We start from the raw sequence: 18,734 nt of genomic DNA, 5'->3' as shown, positions 1-18,734 counted from the left end.
TCTGTTGTGTTCCCTGACAGGGCAGACATCGATTGTGGCCGGGCACCAACTAGTTCTTCTGGTCTCAGGATATTGTAGGTCTCTGGTTCAAGTGGCCCTTTCTGTCTCTTGGGTTCTTAGTTGTCGTGTGACCTTGGTGTTCTTCCTTTGCCTTTGCTCCCGGTGGGTTGAGGCCAATTAATGTATTTTAGATGGCTGCTTGTTGGCATTTAGGACCCCATTGATAGGTATTTTATTGAATACTTATTATACCCACTCCTCACCACTCGTCACTTATCAACATGTTTAGGTTCCAAAGACCAGGTCATTGGGTGAAAAATCAATGTTATGCAAAAATGGAGGATGACTAAATCATTACATAGCCGCCAAACCACTGAGAATCATGCCTCAGCCAAGTTGACACGTAACCTTAGTCATCACAGACAGCGTTACTCTTGGCTTGCACTTCGGCGCTCGTTACTGCCAGATGTGCATCGTTAATGTGCAAAATAGTGAGGTGGTAGATTTTTTTGTTATCGTCATAAATGCAAAATGCCAGATAATGAGATAGTTGATGAGTGAGGAGTGTTGTTATTGTTAGGTGCCGTTGAGTCGGTTCTGACTCATAGCAGCCCTGTGTACGACAGAACAAAACCCTGCCTAGTCCTGCAATGCTCATGAGCGTTGTTATGCTTGAGCCCATTTTTGCAGCCACTCTGTCAGTCAAGTGAGGAGTAGATGTACGTACCTTGCCTTTTTCTTTTTTTTTTTAAGCACAGTTAGGGATTTTTTTTTTTTAATGTGTATGGTAGTACTTGTCTTCAAGTGGTAGAGATTTATAGAACAATAGAAGTAATACTTTACATAAGTATTTTTCTTCCAAATACTAAGTGGCGTTAGAGTTATTCTCAATAATCATTTGAAGTAGGCATGAGCTGTAATATAAAAGAAGTGCCAAAAATAGATGGCTCTTTTGATGTTCCTTGTATTTCCAGATATTTTTCTTAACTGATTTCTTTTTTTCTTTTCTAGGTACCTAGTCGATAGTCGCTGGTTCAAACAGTGGAAAAAATATGTTGGTTTTGACAGTTGGGACAAATATCAAATGGGAGATCAAAATGTATACCCTGGACCCATTGATAACTCTGGACTTCTGAAAGGTCGTGATTTCCTTCTTTAGTCAAATTGTGAAAGTGTTAACTTTAGTGAATGTAATATGGAAAATGTTAATGTAAATAAATTGATAAGTTAGGAATTTCTTTGCATTATAAATTTGGTCTAAGGAACTCACATTATCCTGTCATAATTATTACTCCGCATCCTGGCAGATTTTGTTTTTCATTTATGGTATATTAAGGGTTTATTGTCTAAACCTTTTAATGAAGAATGTAAATTGGAAAATACTATCTTATTTTGGGGAAGTGTTTTTTCTAACGGACGCATGATATTTTTTTAAAGTTGGGCAGCACTGATACATGTTTACGTTCCTGAATTTTTACATTAAGCTTCTACAACTCCCAGTACTTGCCAGCCCCTCTATACCTTCCATTGTATTTTATTTAAAGAAAATAAAACGTAAGTGCCAGAATTTTCACTTCTGGCCAAGATGATTAACAGGGACAGAATTTAGCCTTCTATCTGAATAAACTAAAAAGCTAACAAATATATGACACAGTAGTTTTCAAAACATATGACAGCAGGCAACAAAGGACAGTGATCCCCCGGAGATGGGAAATAAACAAGATGAGCCCTATGTTTGCTTCATCTTACCTCTTTGAGAGAGTTTCCAAGACACAGCACAGGGAAGGGAAACACTGGTGGAGCCCAAGGCTGCTAGAGTTTTCAGGGTACAGTCCCAGAGGAGAGCAAACAATGCAGAAAGACCTGGAAATCTGCAGAGGGTCTCTCTCAAGACTTCAGCTGTTAGTCAACAGATGCATGTAAGAATGCACCAGGGAAAGAATAACCTGAAAGGATTAGACGGAACAATCTTTGGGATTTATATAGGACCAGGAATAGTGTTCCAGCATACAAAAAGGAAAATCTCATAGTTCACAGGGTAGATTAGTAGTGAGAATGGTTTTGCATATGTACGGGACAAAATTAATTCTAGACTAAAAGTTGTTCTGGTCCTGCTTAACCTGAAAGCATCAAACCATATCTAAATAACTGTCTCAGAACAAAACTCAAGAGTACTTATAGGAATACAAAAATATATAGCGTACAACAACATAAAATTTGTGATGTGTGGGATCCAATCAAATATTACCTGGCATGCAAAGTAGCAGGAAAATACAACCCACAATGAGGAGAAATATTAATCTTTTAAAAATCAAAAAGAAGGTTGGAAAGGGGAGCAAAGAACTGATGGGAGAAATGAAAAACAAATAGCAAGATGGTAGATTTATTTAAGGTACAGACTGTAAGATTAGATAGAAGACCAAACTATGTGCTGTGTTTAGCAAACCTACTTTAAATATATCAGAAGTAAAAGCTCGAAATAAATATGCCATGCTGTGGTGAGCAGAATTCTAAGAATAATTCCCCAAAACCCTCACTCTTGTATAATGCTCTCCCTTTTGAGTGTGGGTGGAACCTGTGAATAGGATGAAAAATCACTTCCAAGATCGTTATATAGCAAATGGCAGATCATGCAGGTGAGTTTAATCTAGTAACAGGAGCCTTTTTGAAGCAGAGAGTTTTCCCTGGCTAGTGGCAGAAGAGGAAGTTCGAGATTCAGAGCATGAGAAGGACTCCTTACACTCTTGCTGGACCATGTGAGAAAAAAAAAAAAAAAAACCTGTGAGAAAGAAGGAAAGTGACCCCTAAGGAAAGGGCTGACAGCCAGCAAGGAAACAGAGACCTCAGACCTACAGCCACAAGGAATTGAGTTCTGTCAACAATCTGGAAGATCTTGGAAGTGGATTCTCCCCCAGAGCCTTCAGTTAAGAGTAGCCCATCCAGCATCTTGACTTCAGCCTGTGAGGCCCTAAGCAGAAAACTCAATCAAGCCCACCCGAACTTCTGACTCACAGAACATTGTAATAATAAATGGGACAGGACAATTCATCAAGAGAACAAAATAACCCTAAACATTTACACACCTGTTAGCATAGCTTGCAAATATATGAAGCAAACATTGATAGAACTGCAAAGAGAAATAGAAAAATATCCAGTTATATATGGATACTTTACCACTATTCTTCTGATACTTGATAGAAAAGTAGAGAGAAAATTAATAATAATATAGAAGACTTGAACAACACTGTCAACGCGGTTGACTTAAATTGGCATTTGTGGAACACTTCACTGAACAACAGCAGAATAAAAGTTCTTTTCAAGTGTGCATTGAGAACATTTACCAACATAGACCATATCCTGGAACATAGAACTGTCTCAATAAATTTAAGGATTCAAGTCATAAAAAGTATATTTTCTTTCCACAATGGGGTAAATTAAAAATAACAGATACCTGGAAAATTTTCAGATATTTGGAAACTAAATCATACACTTCTACATAACCCATAGGTCAAAGAAGAAATCAAAAGGTAAATTAGGAAGTATTTTGAATTACATGAAAATGAAAACACAACAAATCAAAATTTGGAGATGAAGCTTAAATAATATGTAGAGGGGAATTTATAGCACTGAATATCTATAAAGAAAAGAAGAAAAGTCTCAAATCAATGACTTCGGATTCCAACTTAATAAACCATAAAAAAGAATGAGTTAAACCTAAAGTAAACAGAAGAAAGGAGATTATAAAGATCAGAATAAAATAGAATAAAGAAGAAAATTGATGAAACCAAAAGTCGGTTCTTTGTGAAGATCATTAAAATTGATAAATATCTAGTCTGGCTGATCGGTAGAAAAACAATAAAGACACAATTACCAATATCAAGAATAAGAGAGAGGACATCAGTACAGAATCAACAAATATTAAAAGGAATATTGCGAACTTTATGCCAATAAATTTAACAAATTAGATGAAAAAGACAGTTTTTTAGAAGACTTCAAATACCAAAGATCATTCCAAAAGGATAAATTACCTGAATAACCCTATAGCAATTAAAGATACTGAATTTGAAGTTTAAAAATTTCCCACACCAAATGGTAAATTCTAGCAACCATTTAAGGTAAAACTAATACCAATTTTACAAAACCTCTTCCAGTAAATTGGGAAGGAATACTAGGAGACCGTCTTAGTTATTTAGTGATGCTATAACAGAAATACCACAAGTGGTGGCTTTAACAAATTTATTTTCTCACAGTTCAGGAGGCTGGAAGTCATAATTCAGGGTGTCAGCTCTGGGTGAAGGTCCTTGTCTCTTGAGCTTCTGCACCTGGGTGATCTTCTATGGCTTGGGATCTTTCTTCCCCCATCTCTGCTCCCTGGCTTGCTTATCTAATCTCTTTTATATCTCAAAAGAGATTGACTGAAGATACACCCTACACTAATCTAGTTTCATTAACATAACAAAGACAACCCATTCCCAGGTGGGATTATAACCACAGGTATGGAGATGAGGATTTACAACAGGTATTTTTGGGGGGGTGTGATTCAATCCATAACAGAGACTATCGTTACCTTGATACCAAACAGATATTTCAAGAAGACTCTAAACCAATACCCCTCATGAACATAGATGTAAAAATTCTTAACAAAATTTTAACAGTTTATAAAAAGGGATGATGTGAACAAGTGAGATTTATCCTAGTGATGCAAGATTGGCTAAATATTTTAAAATCAGTGTAATTCAAATCATCTCAGTAAATAAAGCAAAAGTATTTGACAAAATTCAGAACTTGTTTATGATAAAAACTCGACAAACTTAGAACAGAAAGGAAACGTCTTCAAACTAATAATGAGTATGTACAAAAAACGTACAGATGACATGCTCAGTGATAAAATACTGAATGTTCTCCCTCTAAGATCAGGAAAAAGGCAAGGATGTTTGTGTTTATTCATAGTTAACTATGTCTATGTAGAAAACCTTAGGAATCTACAAAAAAGCTACTAGAACAAATGAGGTAAATTTATGGAATACAAAATCAGTTAAATTATTATACAAAAATCAGTTGTATTTTTATACACTAACAGTGTACTAACATAAGTTGAATTTTTTTTTTTAATAAATTTTATAATATTAAAAAAACCTGTTATAGTCAAAGAAACCCTGGTGGCGTAGTGGTTAAGTGCTATGGCTGCTAACCAAGAGGTCGGCAGTTTGAATCTGCCAAAAAACTCCTTGTAAATAAATTCTATAGGGCAGTTCTACTCTGTCCTGTAGGGTCACTATGAGTTGTAATCGAATCGACGGCAGTAGGTTTGGTTTTTTTTTGGTTTGGTTGTAGTCAAGTAGATTCTAACTCATAGCCACCCAATAACATCAAAAAATATAAAATACTTCACAGATACATCTGGCAACATATGTGCAAGATCTATACACTGAAAACTACAAAACATCGCTGAGAGGAATGAAATAAAACCTAAAGAGAGAAACAATGTTTGAGTCAGAAGACTCAATTTTAAGTCATCACTTTTCTCCCTAATCAATTCACAGATTCAGTACAATGCCAACATAATCTGAAATCACATTAATGTTATTGTTACGTCCATCTAGTTGGTTCCCACCCATAGCACACTACAACACAAGGAAACACTGCCGGATCCTCTGCCATCCTCACAAACTTTGCTATATTTGAGCCCATTGTTACAGCCACGGTGTCAATCCATATCGTTGAGGGTCTTCTTTTTCACTGATCCCCTGCCAGCCATGATGTCCTTCTCCAGGGACTGATCCCTCCTATAACATGTCCAAAGTACCTGAAACAGCTCACTACCCTTGCTTCTAAGGAGCATTCTGGCTCTACTTCCTCCAAGGCACATTTGTTTATTCTTCTGGCAGTCCGTGGTATGTATCTTCGATATTCTTCGCCAACATCATAATTCAAAAGCATCAATTTTTTGGTCTTTTTTATTCATTGTCCAACTTTCACATGCATATGAGGCAATTGAAAATACCATGGCTTGGGTCAGGCGCACTTCAGTCCTCAAGGTGACATCTTTGTTTTTTAACACTTTGAAGATGTCTTTTGCAGAAGATTTGCCCAGTGCAATATGTTTGTTTGATTTCTTCACTGCTGCTTCCATAGGCATTGATTGTGAATCCAAGTAAAATGAAATCCTTGACAGCTTCAGTCTTTTTTCCATTTATTATGATGTTGCTTATTGGTCCACTGGTGAGGGTTTTTATTTTCTTTATGTTGAGGTGTAATCTGTCCTAAAGGCTGTAGTCTTTGATCTTCATCAGTAAGTGCTTCAAGTCCTCTTCACTTTCACCAAGCAAAGTTGTGTCATCTGCATATCACAGGTTGTTAATGAATCTCTCTCTAATCCTAATGCCATATTCTTCTTCAAATAGTCCAGTTTCTCGAATTATTTGCTTGCATACAGATTGAATAAGTACAGCGAAAGAATACAGTCCTGACGCACACTTTTCCTGACTCAACCACGCAGTTTCCCTGTGTTCTGTGTGAATGATTGCCTCTTGGTCTATGTACAGGTTCCTCGTGTACACAACTAAGTGTTCTGGAATTCCCATTCTTCAGTTTCAGCCCAATTTCAATTGCATTTCTAGTAGGACTTTTAAAAATTGAGGTAGAATTCACATACCACAAGGTTCATCCTTTTAATGTGTACAGTTCAGTGGTTTTTTTACAAATTGTACAACCATTACTATCTAATTCCAGAACATTTTCATCACCCCGCTGCCCCTGCCAAAAAAAAATACCCGTTAGTAGTCGCTCCCAGTTACCCCAAGCCCTGGGCAACCACTAATCTACTTTCTCTGTCTATGGATTTGCCTATTCTGGATATTTCATATAAATAGAATCATAACATATGTGGCCTTTTATGTTTGGCTTCTATCCCTGGGCATATTTTCAAATTTTATCCATGTTGTTGCATGAACCAGTACTTCATTTTTATGGCTGAATAATTTTCCATTGTATAGATATACCATAGTGATCCATTCTTCAGTTGATAGGCACTTGAATTATTTCTACTTTTTGGCTATTATGAATAATGTTGCTGTAAACATTAATGTGCAAGATTTTGTGTGGACATGTGTTCTTCTTTCTGTTGGGTATATATGCCTAACATTGGAATTACTGAGTCATATGGTAACTTCATGTTTAACTTTTTGAGTACCAGCCAGACTTGTTTTCCCAAGTGACTGTACCGTTATTCATTCTCAACATGGAAAAGCGTTTCAGTTTCTCCACATCCTCACCAACACTTTCTAGTGTGTATGTGTGTGTGTGTGTGTGTTTAAGGATTGCCATCTAAATGGATATAAGGTGGTGTCTCATTGTGGTTTTGCTTTGCATTTCTTAAATGATCAGAGATGTTAAGCATCTTTTCTTGTGCTTATTGTATATCTTCTTTGGAGAAAGTTCTATTCAAATCCTTTGGCCAAGTTTTAATTGGGTTATTTTCTTTTTATTATTGAGTTATAAGAATTCTTTATATATTCTGAACACTAGATTCTTATCAGATACGCGATTTGCAAAAATTTTCTCCCGTCCTGTGGTTTTTTGTTTTTTTTTTAACTCTGTTGATGGTGTCCTTTGAAGAACAGAAGTTTTTAATTTTGATAAAGTCCCATTTATGTTTTCTTTGGTTGTTTGTGCTCCAGTTGTCATATCTAAGAAACCACTGCCTAATATAAGACCTCAAAGTTTTTTTCTTCTGTTTGTAGCTTCGGCTGTTAAATTTAGGTCTTTGATACATTTTATGTTAATTTTTGTGTAATGGTGTGTGGGGTAACAATCTACCTTCATTATTTTACGTGTGGATATTTAGTTGTACCATAGGCTTTTTTGTAGAAATTAACAAGCTGATTCCAGAATTCATATGGAAATGCAAAGGACTTAGCCAAAGCAACTTTGTTTTTTTAAAAAAAAAAGAATTGTAGGACTTTACACTACCTAATTTCAAGGTTATCATATAAAGGAGCAGAAATCAAGAGTCTGATATTTGCATAAAGACAGATCATTTGAACAGAGCAGAGAGTTCGGAAATAGCTTCACACATATCTCATCAAATTTTAGAGGAAGATGAAAGAGTAATTCAGTGAAGAAAGGATAGTTTTTAAATAAACACTGCTTAAACATTTGGATGAAGAGCCCTGGTTAAAGTGCTTGGCTTTACTGAAGGGTCGGCAGTTGGAACCCATCAGCTGGCCCTCAGGAGAAAGATGTGGCCGTCTGCTTCCATGAAGATTACAGCCTTGGAAACTATAGGGCAGTTCTACTCTGTCCTGTAGGGTCTCTGTGAGTTGGAATCGACTTGACGGAAGTGGGTTTTGGTAAACATTTGGATATTCATTTGCAAAAAAAACTGAATTTTGAATCATGCCTGGTACCATATGCAAATTAAAACAAGATAGATCATAGACCTAAATGTAAAAACTGAAACTATAAAACTTGAAGGAGAAAATTTTTGTGACATTGTGTTAGGCAGAGATTTTTTATATGTGATACAAAAAGCATGACTGGTAAAAGGAAAAAAATAGATAATTTGGATTTCAAATGACACTATTAAGAGAATGAAAAAATAAGCCAAGTTTGGGACAAAATATTTGCAGATCACATACCTGATGAAAGACTTGTATGCAGCATATGTAAAGAATTTTTAAAACTCAATTTTTTGAAAACATAAAATTCAGTAGAAGAATCAGGCAGAAGATTTTAAGGGACACTTAACCAAAGAAGTAGTTGATTAAAATGGTTAAAATTTAAAAGACTGACCTGCACCAAGTGTTGATAAGAATATGGAGTATGTGGAAATCTTGTAATGCCCTTTCTGGTAGTGTAATATAATATAGTACAACCATTTTGGAAAATAGTCTGCCTCTGTCTTAAAAAGTTAAACATACATTTACTGTAGGACCTACCCATTCTACTTCTAGTTACTTATGCAAGAAAAATGTAAGCTTATGTCCATATAATATGTCCACAAATATTCTTAGCAGTGTTATTTTTGTTTTTTTATTGTGCTTTAGGTGAAGGCTTACAGCTCAAGTTAATTTCTCATACAAAAATTTATAGACATATTGTTGTGACATTAGTTGTAATCCCTACAATGTGACAGCACACTCCCTCTTTCCACAAGCAGTACTATTTATAATAGAGAAAATTTATAGCAACCCAAGTGCCTATCATCAGCTGAATGAATAAACAAATTGTAGTATATCCATATATATTGGATTCCACTCAGCAATTAAAAGGAATGAACTATTACAGTGAAAAAATCATAAAATAATTATGCTGAATGAACCAAGCCAAGCCAAAAACTGTGCACGCTGGTTTTATGTCAAATTCTAGAAAAGTGCAAAATCGTCTGTAGTGACAGATACTGTTTTTATGTAGAGTTCTAGGAAATGCAAATTATTATATATTGGCAGAAGGCAGATTAATGGTTTTCTGGGGACAAGAAGATGAGACCTGGATGGGCGGAGAGAGCAGTTACAAAGAGGCACCGGGAAACTTTGTAGAGTGAGGGATGTTCATCATCTCTTGGTAGTTGTGATGTTTTGAACGTGCATTGATATGTCAAAACTTCTCAAACTGTACATTTTAAATATTGCAGTTTATCGTGTATCATTTATCATATGGCAACAGCTAAAAAATACCAGTTATCTATTTAGTTTAGGGGTGTTCCCCCCTTAAAATTGAATTGATCATTTATGTACGCAAGATAGAAATTACCATGTGGATTCTGGTACATATAAAATCATTTATCCAAATTCTTTAGTTATTGTGGAAAACAGCATAGAAGTAATTCTTTAATTTTTTTTTTCCCGTTTCCTTTGAAACAATATGTTACAATGGAAGGAGAATAGGTGTTAGAATCAAAAGATTCATGTTTGAGTTGCATCTCAACACTTTTCTGTATGTGTGACCTTAGTTGCAGGTTACTCAACATCCCTGAATCTATTTATTAATTAAAATGACGATGTCTACCTTTTAGTGTTGTTTTGAGAATTAACTGAGATAACATAGTTTTCCTTAGTAACACACCTTTCACAATACCTGCAGTTTCCTATGTTTGTGACCTTGGGCAAATTATTCAAAATCCCTAAATCTATTTTCTAATCTTAACTGGAGATACCTATCTTAAAGGAGTGTTTTGAGCTCTGACTAAGATAACACGGCTATTTGCTGTAATATGTCTCATTATACACAATGCGTAGTGGGGGCTTAGAATGTGTGTTTCTTTCACCTTCAGGGCGTTTCTGAAAAAGTGTTCTAAGTTACTGGTTTCTATCAAGAATTAAAAAATTACAACTAAGGTTAATTTAAAAACTAGGCTTAAAAATCCATACCTAATTTGCATCTGTTTTTGATGTTCGTATTATAAAATTCAGAGTTTTCCCATTTTTTCTCTATGAAGCATCGTTTTCTCAAAGTTTAGTATGATTCTGTAACCACAGAGTAGTCCTAAAAGAATAAATAACTTCTTTTTAATCCCTTACTATATATTAGAAATAGTATGTTTTCATTATTGAAATTCTACCAAGAATATTTAGCTTCCCATGGTTTGATAACTTAAGACTGGCTCAGAACAAGGTGGTCTCCTTTGTGTAGGATATAATTCAATGAATTATTTCTGTTTCTAAACTTTTAGTTGATCTGGAAATTCCAGTAAAGGACCAGATAGCAGTCTCAGATTAGAACTATGATACACAGGTATGACTCAATGTATTGCCTCTAGATCTCTGGCCTGCCCTGCTAAATTTTTTGAGCTTAACTAAAAATTTGAAAGTGGATCATAGAATTAGAACATTTCAACTACTACCTCAGTTCTAGATCTTGGGAAGAATCTAGATCATGGGCTTTGTGGAGCAATGAGTTGTTTCACAAGAAGCCCTTTTATTTTTTCCATCATGGTTCCCAACCCGTGCGCCTTATAGTCATTATAAAACTTTACTGATTTGCTTCTGAATTTCCTCCGTCAGCTGATGTTAGAATTACGATTATTATCATGTGGGGTGATACTAGAAATATTTGGGAAACACTGTTCTTTCAGCTCCTTAGCTAACAACTACACTTACAGGATTTTTTTTCTAAGAGCCCAGTAAAAGAAAAATCATGTTTTAAAACACTTGTTATTTCACTAATGATACACATTGAAACTTTTTAGAACAACTGTTTATTTCAAAATATGTAGGTTTTGAAACCTACAGAGCTTTCTTTAAGCTCATTATTTTGAGTAAAGAAAATCAGTCTTTGTGAGTTTAATTTGTAATATATACAACTAAAATACTTAGAGGTATGTTCCGTTGGTTCTTTTTATGTATTGAGGCTATTTTTCCTTTTTGCAGATGGTGATGCACAATCACTTAAGGAGCATCTTATTGATGAATTGGATTACATACTATTGCCAACTGAGGGCTGGAATAAACTTGTCAGCTGGTACACATTGATGGAAGGTCAGGAGCCAATAGCAAGAAAGGTATATTTTAAGAAAACCTGATTATAAATATTATTTTTTTGAATAGTTCAAATAGTTATGCCAAGAGATTCTGTTCACTCCCTCTCCCTCTTTTTGCCCCACCCTACCCTCAGCTCAATAAACTATCAAATACTTTGTTAGGTTGACAGATGTAGTTTGAATATTTAATATTCTTCCATTATAGCAACACCTTCACTTTTATAAATGATTTTTTAACCCAAAAGAGTAGAGAAAACAGGTCCTTTTTAATGTTTCTAGTCTAAAATTGGAGCCCTGGTGGCACAGTGGTTAAAAGCTCAACTGTTAACCAAAAGGTCAGCAGTTTGAATCCACCAGCTGCTCCTTGGAACCCCTGTGGGGCAGTTCTGCTCCATCCCATAGGGTCACTGTGAGTCAGAATTGACTCAGCGGCAATGAGTAGACTATAATTATAAAACTTTAAAAAATGATTTAACAATATACTGCATTTTGAAGTTTAAAAATGTTTTACATTGCAAAATATTTCTTCAACTTTTAGTTACTTCATTATTTTTCATCGTTTCATAAAAAAAGCAGCAAGTCATTAAGAAAACAGGGTCAGGTTGCTTAAGTTTGTATCCTCATGTGACTTTGCAAAAACCCCTGAACATCCTACCTCTTCATCCTCATTTCCTCATCTGTAAAACAGGGATAATACCTCACAGAGTTTTCTGCAAAGTTTAAGTGAGTTAATATGTAAAGTGCTCAGAACAGAGGTTGCTGTTAGGTGCTATTGAGTTGATTCCAAGTCATAGTGACTCCATGTGACAGCGTAGAACTGCCACATAGGGTTTTCTAGTCTACAGTCTTTATAGGAACAAATCGCCAGGTCTTTTCTCCCACAGAGACTCTGGATGGGTTTGAACCATCAGCCATTCGCTTAGCACAAATTGAAACAATATTTCATTTTGGGCTCAACAAATTAGCAAAGTTTTTTTTTAAATGAGAATACAAAGAACTCTTAATAAAACAGGCATTTTCAAACATTGAACTGGGTGGGTAACTTGTTACAAACCTTTTAGAAGGCAGGCAATTTGATGATATAAAAAAATGGTATATGAGCCAACAACTAGACACAGCGGTGAAGAGCTCGGCTGCTAAGCGAAAGGTTGGTAGTTTGAATCCACCAGCCCCTCCTTGGAAACCCTATGAGGCAGTTCTACTCTGTCCTGTAGGGTCACTGTGAGTCGGGATTGACTCTACGGCAATGGGTTTGGTTTTTGGTTATGCTAAGAACATAATGTATGATGTCAAAACAAAGGATTATGCTCAAGATGTTCATCACAGCTTTATTTGTAATAATAAAATGTTAGGGGAAAACCTAAATGTTCAAACTTGGGGAAATAGGATCAGGTTATCAAAGTGATGCTCACCAAAAGTGAATGAGAAAAGTGATCTTTGTTATGTAGTGGCAGAAAGTTTAGGAACATATTGCCTACAGTAAACTGGAAGGTAAAAAATGTATGTAATGAACTAGGAATCTAGCTAAAGGAAACTTATTACGAGAGTGTTGAAAGTACTGCTTGCTTTCTTCTTGCTCCTTATTGACAGGCGTAACAGGAGAGAGATAAGCTAAAGAACCAAACCTGTGGCCCTCTAGTAACTAACGACTTATGATGGCCCATGTGTTACAGAATAGGACTGGTCCATAGAGTTTTCTTGGCTCTAACTTTACAGGGAGCCCTAGTGGCACAGTGGTTAAGAGCTCAGCTGCTAACCAAAAGGTTGACAGTTCAAATCCACCAGGCACTCCTTGGAAACCCTACGGGACAGTTCTGCTCTGTCCTGTGGGGTCATTATGAGTTGGAATCAACTTGATGGCACTGGATAATCTTTACAGAAGCAGATCGCCAGGCCTTTCTTTCATGGAGCTGCTGGGCGAGTTCAGGTTAGTAGTTCAGCACAAACTATTTGCGCCATCCAGGGACCTCAAGCTAAAGAGAGGGCTGTTAAAAAGAAGCCAAGACTTACTAAAAATCCAAAAAAAAAACTAGTTTGGAAAATTTCTAGCCTCTACAGATAACAGATGATTCTGATTCTAAGAAATGAAATATTAAATCCAGGGCACTCTCAGGAAGGTATGGTCTCAGCTGAGTGTAAAATGCTTTGGTAAGACTTTAGAGAGATTGAAGATGGTGCCTCACGGTAAGTATCATTGAGACAAAAGGCCCTCTAAAGAATTCAAGAGTATGCCTCACATATCCCCTCAATCAAATAATAAACGAAACAAAACAAAAAACCAAACCCAGTGCCATCAAGTCGATTCCAACTCATAGTGACCCTATAGAACAGAGTAGAACTGCCCCATAGAGTTTCCAAAGAGCACCTGGTAGATTCGAACTGCTGACCTTTTGGTTATCAAATAATAGGGTTTCTAAAAAGCTTAAGGGCGATTGTCCCTCAGTCTTTTCAGCATAAATCCAAGGTAGCCAAAAAAACCAAATCCGTTGCCATCGACTAATTCCGACTCATAGTGCCCCTATAGGACAGAGTAGAACTGCTCCATAGGGTTTCCAAGGAGCAACTGGTGGATTCAAACTGCCAACCTTTTGATAAGCAGCCAAGCTCTTAACCACTGCACCACCAGGCAGAGAAGGGTTTATCTAGAGGGTATTTGTAGGTGTGGCTTTTGTTTAATGGAATGAACTTCTATAAGATCTATAGGAGACTCACAGTATTTTCAAGAGAATTACATCACCTGAACCACCGCCAGCTTAGACTGAAAGGAACAGGGACAGTATAAAATGAAAGTGGCCTTTGAGACCCAGACTTCTGCAAGCAGGAATCAGGCTGAGAACTTAACTACAAACACATGTTAACTTTCATAAAAAATGAAGGAAGTGCTATGAAAAGCCATTTTCAGGCAAAGGTAGAACTGAGTCTTAATCAAGGGACTTCCAGTATTCGCCCAATGGGATTTCAGAATTGATATGAGCCATTGACTTCTTTGTGCCCCTAGTTTCCCCCTTTTTAACAGGTATGTCTAAATGGTTATTTTGTGCATGTCTCACCATTGTATTTTGGGTGTTTGTGGGGCAGAAAACTTGTCTCTTAGTTCACAGGTCTATAGGTCAAGAGGAAATACATTTGAAGAACTTACAGAACTACACCCAAGGATCCTGCCGGGAAAATCAAATCAGTTTCCACGTTTCTGATACCAAATGTGTAAAGATCAAGTCAATTCAATTCTGTCCCCCTTGGTTCCACTTCTTTTCTGACACTACACATGCAGCACTTTTTCCCTAACCACCTAGAGCTAGGTCAGAACTCACAAGTTAAGGAACACAGCCCTGTAGCCTGCCAAGTCTGCCCAAGCCCACGTATGCCACTACAAGCTAAAACCTCCTACAACTTAACAACAAAAAGACAAACAACTCAATCAAAAAATGGGCAAAGGACTTGAACAGACATTTCACCAAAGGGGATCTGCAAATGGCCAACAAGTGCATGAAAAGATGTTCAATGTCATTAGCCATTCAGAAAACCAAACCCATTGCCATTGAGCCGATTCCGATTCTTAGTGACCCTATAGAAGAGAGTAGAACTGCCCCATAGGGCTTCCAGGGATCAGCTGGTGGATTCAGGTTGCCAACTTATTAGTTAGCAGCTGAGCTCTTAATCACAGTGCCGTCAAAACCGTAATGAGATACCATGTCACCTAAGTAGAATTGCAGTAATCATAAAAACGAGAACAACATTTGTTGGTGAGGATATGGAGAAACTGGCACCATCATCTATTGCTGGCGAGAATGTGAAACAGTACAGCCACTGTGGAAAACAGTTTGGCAGTTCCTCAAAAAATAGAACATAGAACTACCATATGCCTCAGCAGTCACAATCCTGTATATACACCCAAAAGAAGCGAAAACAGGAACACAAACAGAAACCTGTACATCACCGTTCATTGCAGCACTTTTCACAATAGCCAAAAGGTGGGAACAATCGAATGTCTGAACAGATGAATGTATGAACAAGATGTGGCATATACATACAATGAAATACTACTCAACTGTAAAAGAAATGAAGCCCTGATACATGCCACTCAGTGGATGAGCCTTGAAAACATCAAGCTGAGCAAAATATGTCAGTCACAAAAGGACAAGTACTGTACAATGTCACTCATATGAAATATATACAAATGAAAGATTACCATAGTTTACACAAATAATGCACACCTTCTACATTTGTTTGGCAGCTGTGCCTCCCCCTACCCCCGCAAGGTATTTTCGTGAGCACTGCTATGCCAATTTTTTTTTTTTATATACATGTTGCTGTAAAAAAAATTAGCATAGCACGCTTGCCAAAATGCCTCACAGTGGGGGGAAGGCACCGTTGGCAAGCATAGAAGACACATGTAATTTGCGTAAAAATACGGTAGTAGTAGTTATCAGGGGAGAAAGGGAGGTAGATGTTGTTAGGTGCCATCAAGTCAGTTCCAACTTATAGTGACCTGTGTACAACAGAACAAAACAGTGCCCAGTCCTGCACCATCCTCTCAGTCATTGCTTTATTTGATTCCTTCATTGCAGCCACTGTGTCAGTCCATCTTATTGGGGGTCTTCTTTTTTTCCTGACTCTGTGCTTTTCCAAGCATAATGTCCTTCTCTGGGGATTAGTCCCCCCAATAACATGTCCAGAATATGTGAGACAAAGTCTAGCCACCCTCGCTTCTAAGGAACATTCTGGCTGTACTTCTTCAAGACAGATTTGTTTGTTCTTCTGGCAGTCCATGGTATATTCAGTATTCCTCTCCGACACCATAATTCCAGTGCATCAGTTCTTCTTTAGTCATCCCTTTTCCTTACCCAGCTTTGGCATGCATGTGAGGAGATTGATAATACCATAGCTTGGGGCAGGTGAACCTTAGTCCTCAAAGTGACATCTTTGCATTTTAACACTTTAAAGAGATCTTTTGCAGAAGTGCCCAGTGAATACATTAATTTCTTGACTGCTGAATTCATGGGTGGAATACAAGTAAAATGAAATCCTTCACAACTTCAGTGTTTTCTTCATTTATCATGACATTGCTTATTAGTCTACTCCTGAGGATTTTTGTTTTCTTTATGTTGAGGTGTAATCCATACTGAAGTCTGTAGTGTTTGATCTTTATCAGTAAGCGCTTCAAGTCTTCACTTTCAGCTAGCAAGGTTGTGTCATCTGCATCACACAGGTTGTTAAGGAGCCTTCCTCCAGTCCTGATGTCCTATTCTTCACATAGTCCAGCTTCTCAGATTATTTGCTCAGCATACAGACTGTATAAGTATGGTGAAAAGATACAACCCTGACACACACGTTTCCAGATTTTACACTACACATTATTCCCCGGTGCTGTTTGAACGACTGCCTCTTTATCTATGTGCAGGTTTTACATGAGCACAATTAAGTGTTCTGGAATTTCCATTCTTCGCAATGTTATCTATAATTTGTTATGATACACACAGTCAAATGTCTTTGCATAGTCAATAAAACACAGGTAAACATCTTTCTGCTTTCAGCCAAAATCCATCTGATATCAGCAATGATATCCCTGGTTCCACGCCCCCTTCTGAATCTGACTTGAATTTCTGGCAGTTCCCTATCAATGTACTTTTACAACCGGTTTTGTATTATCTTCAGAGGAATTTTATTTGCATATGATATTGTTCGATAATTTCTGCATTCTTTTGGATCATTTTTCTTTGAAATGGACACAAATATGGATCTCTTCCAGTTGGTTGGCCAGGTAGCTGTCTTCCAACTTTCTTGGCAAGGTGAGTGAGTGTTTCCAGCACTGCATCTGTTTGCTGAAACATCTCGGTTGGTATTCTGTCAATACCTGGAGCCTTGTTTCTCTCCAGTACCTTCAGTGCAGCTTGGACTTCTTCCTTCAGTACCATCGGTTCCTGCTCATATTCTACCTCCTGAAATGGTTGAAGATCAGCAAACACTTTTTGGTACAGTAACTGTATTCCTTCCGTCTTCTTTTGATGGTTCTTTTAATACTGTGTCATTCAGTATTTTGCCCATAGAGTCCTAATATTGCAACTCACAGTTTTAATTTTTCCTTCAGTTCTTTCAGCTTGAGAAATGCTGAGCGTGTTCTTTCTCTTTTTGTTTTATAACTCCAGGTCTTTGCACATTTCGTGCTTTGTCTTCTCAATCAGCCATTTTAAATCTTCTGTTCAGCTCTTTTACTTCATCATTCCGTCCATTCACTTTAGCTACTCTGTGTTCAAGAGCAAGTTTCAGAGTCTCTTCTGACATCCATTTTGGGCTTTTCCTTCTTTCTTGTCTTTTTAATGAGCTTTTGCTTTCTTCATGTGTGATGTCCTTCCACAGCTCATCTGGTCTTAAGTCGTTAGTGTTTGACGTGTCTTGAAATATTCTCTAAATTCAGGTGAGCTATATTCAAGGTCGTACTTTGGCTCTCGTGGACTTGTTCCAATTTTCTTCAACTTGAACTTGCATATGAACAATTGATGGTGTGTTCTGCAGTTGGCCCGTGGCCTTGTTCTGACTGATGATAGTGAGCTTCACCGTCATCTCTTTCCACAAATGTAGTAGATTTGATTCCTGTGTATTCCATCTGGTGAGGTCCATGTGTATAATCACCTCTTTATGTTGTTAAAAAAAAGTTATTTGCTATGACTATATTGTTGGTCGTAAAAATTCTATCAAGCGATCTCTGAGGTCGTTTCTCTCACCAAGGCCATATTTTCCAACTACTAGTCCTTCTTTGTTTCCAGCTTTCACATTCCAATTACCGGCAATTATCAATGCATCTTGATCGCATGTGTGATCAACCTCAGACTGCAGAATTTGGTAAAAATCTTCAATTCCTGTGAGTAGTGTCTGAGGTCTTAAAAGCTTCTAAGCAGCCATCTAAGATACTCCACAGGTCCCACCCTGTGTGGAGCAAGGGAGAATGATGAAAATCAAAGACACAAGGGAAAGATCAGTCCAGAGGAGTAGTGGACCACAGTTACCACAGCCTCCACCAGACTGAGTCCAGCACAACTAGATGGTGCCTAGATACCACCACTGACTGCTCTGACAGGGATCACAAGAGGGTCCCAGACAAAGCTCGAGAAAAATGTAGAACAAAATTCTAACTCACAAAAAAAGACCAGACTTACTGGTCAGACAGAAACTGAAGAAGCCGAGAGTATGTCCCCCACACACCCTTTTAACTCAGTACTGAAGTCACTCCTGAAGTTCACCCTTCAGCCAAAGATTA

General features: G+C 37.2%; 1 protein-coding gene across 7 annotated transcripts in view; it reads left to right on the top strand.

Annotated features, from left to right (window-relative positions):
* Positions 1-18,734, top strand: part of USP15 (ubiquitin specific peptidase 15) — a 139,238-nt gene that overhangs the window by 29,999 nt on the left and 90,505 nt on the right. For all 7 annotated transcript variants that reach the window (XM_064283946.1, XM_003405173.4, XM_010598440.3 and 4 more), the window contains exons 2-3: positions 1,012-1,139; positions 11,370-11,500. In XM_064283946.1, the coding sequence (XP_064140016.1) occupies positions 1,012-1,139; positions 11,370-11,500 (259 nt within the window). The remainder of the gene's footprint in view (positions 1-1,011; positions 1,140-11,369; positions 11,501-18,734) is intronic.

Source organism: Loxodonta africana, chromosome 4 (assembly GCF_030014295.1).
Source record: "Loxodonta africana isolate mLoxAfr1 chromosome 4, mLoxAfr1.hap2, whole genome shotgun sequence".
Lineage (NCBI taxonomy): Eukaryota > Metazoa > Chordata > Mammalia > Proboscidea > Elephantidae > Loxodonta > Loxodonta africana.
This window is presented reverse-complemented; position numbering and strand designations above follow the sequence as displayed.